General features: G+C 28.3%; 1 protein-coding gene across 1 annotated transcript in view; it reads right to left on the bottom strand.

Moving 5' to 3' along the window:
• Positions 1 to 814: 814 nt before the first annotated feature.
• LOC103581224 (low-density lipoprotein receptor-related protein 1B-like) overlaps positions 815 to 1,918 on the bottom strand; it is a gene marked incomplete at its 5' end in the record, with an annotated part of 32,921 nt that continues 31,817 nt past the window's right edge. The window contains one exon of the mRNA XM_008563108.1: positions 815 to 1,086. Within this exon, the coding sequence (XP_008561330.1) occupies positions 815 to 1,086 (272 nt within the window). The remainder of the gene's footprint in view (positions 1,087 to 1,918) is intronic.

The raw sequence follows: 1,918 nt of genomic DNA, 5'->3' as shown, positions 1-1,918 counted from the left end.
GACTTTCATTCACAAATTTATATTTTTTAGTTTAAATATGCTATTCAAGTGTTTTTTTACAAATCTTTCCAAGTTACATATTTTACTTCATTTTATTCCCCCCTCAAGTCGATAATCCCCTACAAAATGATGCTACAGTGACTTTAAAAGAAGAGCAGAGGAAGATTAAAACCCTTAAGCACCTCTTTGTTATGCAGGTTACTACATCATCATTTTCTGATAATGCACTTTCACTTACATATCTCCCTGTTTTGCAGAGATAAATTCTGCTAACACACCAAATAAGAAAGCAATAAGAAAAANTTTTTTTTTTTAATGGCTAATTCAACAACGTTCATTGAGAACCTACAATTTAACCTGCTGGGGAAGAAAGTTTTCCTGTCTTATTTGTGTTGTCTTGTCTGTATACATATGTGCAGAGGAAAGCCTAAGTCAGAGAGGGAAACCAGTCCTTCCCAATAGCCTATATTTTTTCTAGGCAAGTGTAAATAGTCCCCATCAGCAAAAAAGGCTTCAAATCTGCTTATTTAGAAATACGTAAATTTTAAGATCTGTTCTGAACCTTTTCATTCTCATGAAAGTAAATTTCTAGTTATCAGTCTGCTACGTACAATTTAATTATAATATTCTACGATTGTAAGGATATAGCATATTATTAAATCTATGAATAATCAATTCTAATTTTCAACTAATAGCATGGAGTTAAACAATAGAAAAAGAATATGAAGAAGACTTGTGATTATTACAAATTGAATGACAAACATTTTTAAAGTTGTAACATGTGCAAATCTTTTACCTCTTGAAATGACAGTTTCTAACACAGTTCCGTTAATGAAAGCCCGTTTAATGGTTTGTGTTTTAATATCTGTCCAGTATAAACGNCAGTTCCGTTAATGAAAGCCCGTTTAATGGTTTGTGTTTTAATATCTGTCCAGTATAAACGTTCCTCAGATGCATCAAAATCTATCACAGTAACATCATCAATATCAGGGACTGTGAAGGCCGTGATAAAGTTAAAATATGGATTGTCTATATCCACTCCTCTGATTTCAGAACGCCTTGCATAAAGAAGAAATTTTTTCATTTCTAGAAAAAAAATAGAAATGTTTTTCAATTATAAAGTTGACAAGTTTGAAACAATCTAGAAATTCTAAAATATTACTTGTTAATGATTTAATACATTTTTAACTCCAGAAAATCATAATCAATATTTAATAAAAAATTAATGCACGGATAATTCATCTATTTTAAATTAAGATATTCAATAGAAGTAAATGTAAAACAATTTAGAATCCTTAATTCATCATTTTTCTTCAGCTAGACATGTCAATAAATTCTCAGTAATTGATTTGATCTTAGAATTTCAAACTTACTAAAATACACGGACTCTACAAATGTCAAACAACCATATTTGTTCTTTGTACATAATCATAACAATATTGCATTGTATGGAATGCTTTTTGAAATAATTTAAGAACATTTTTTCTATACTGTCATTGAATAAAATGAAATTAAATGTTGCTTTTAAAAACCTTGCTTATTCTTATCATAATTTTTTGTAAATCTGTAGTAACTAACAATGTGAGGCATTGAATCATTTTTGCTTGCATAGGCACACCTTTTTTTACTGCTTTGTGAAATACCAGATCAAACACAAATAAAAGTTACAGATCTTCCATATTATTTTGGTGTTCTCTTTGGGATTACTGTTGTTATTTGAGATATGTTATTATTGTGTACAATTAAAGCCATATGTACTTAATTCCTGAGATAAGTTTTAGTAAGAACATTCTCTCTTTTTGCGCTTATAATTAATTGCTTTGAAAATAAACAAAAATTATTAATTAAAAAAACACTGACTTTCATTCACAAATTTATATTTTTTAGTTTAAATATGCTATTCAAGTGTTTTTTTACA

The sequence above is a fragment of the Galeopterus variegatus genome, unplaced genomic scaffold (genome assembly GCF_000696425.1).
Source record: "Galeopterus variegatus unplaced genomic scaffold, G_variegatus-3.0.2 Scaffold12596, whole genome shotgun sequence".
Classification (NCBI taxonomy): domain Eukaryota; kingdom Metazoa; phylum Chordata; class Mammalia; order Dermoptera; family Cynocephalidae; genus Galeopterus; species Galeopterus variegatus.
This window is presented reverse-complemented; position numbering and strand designations above follow the sequence as displayed.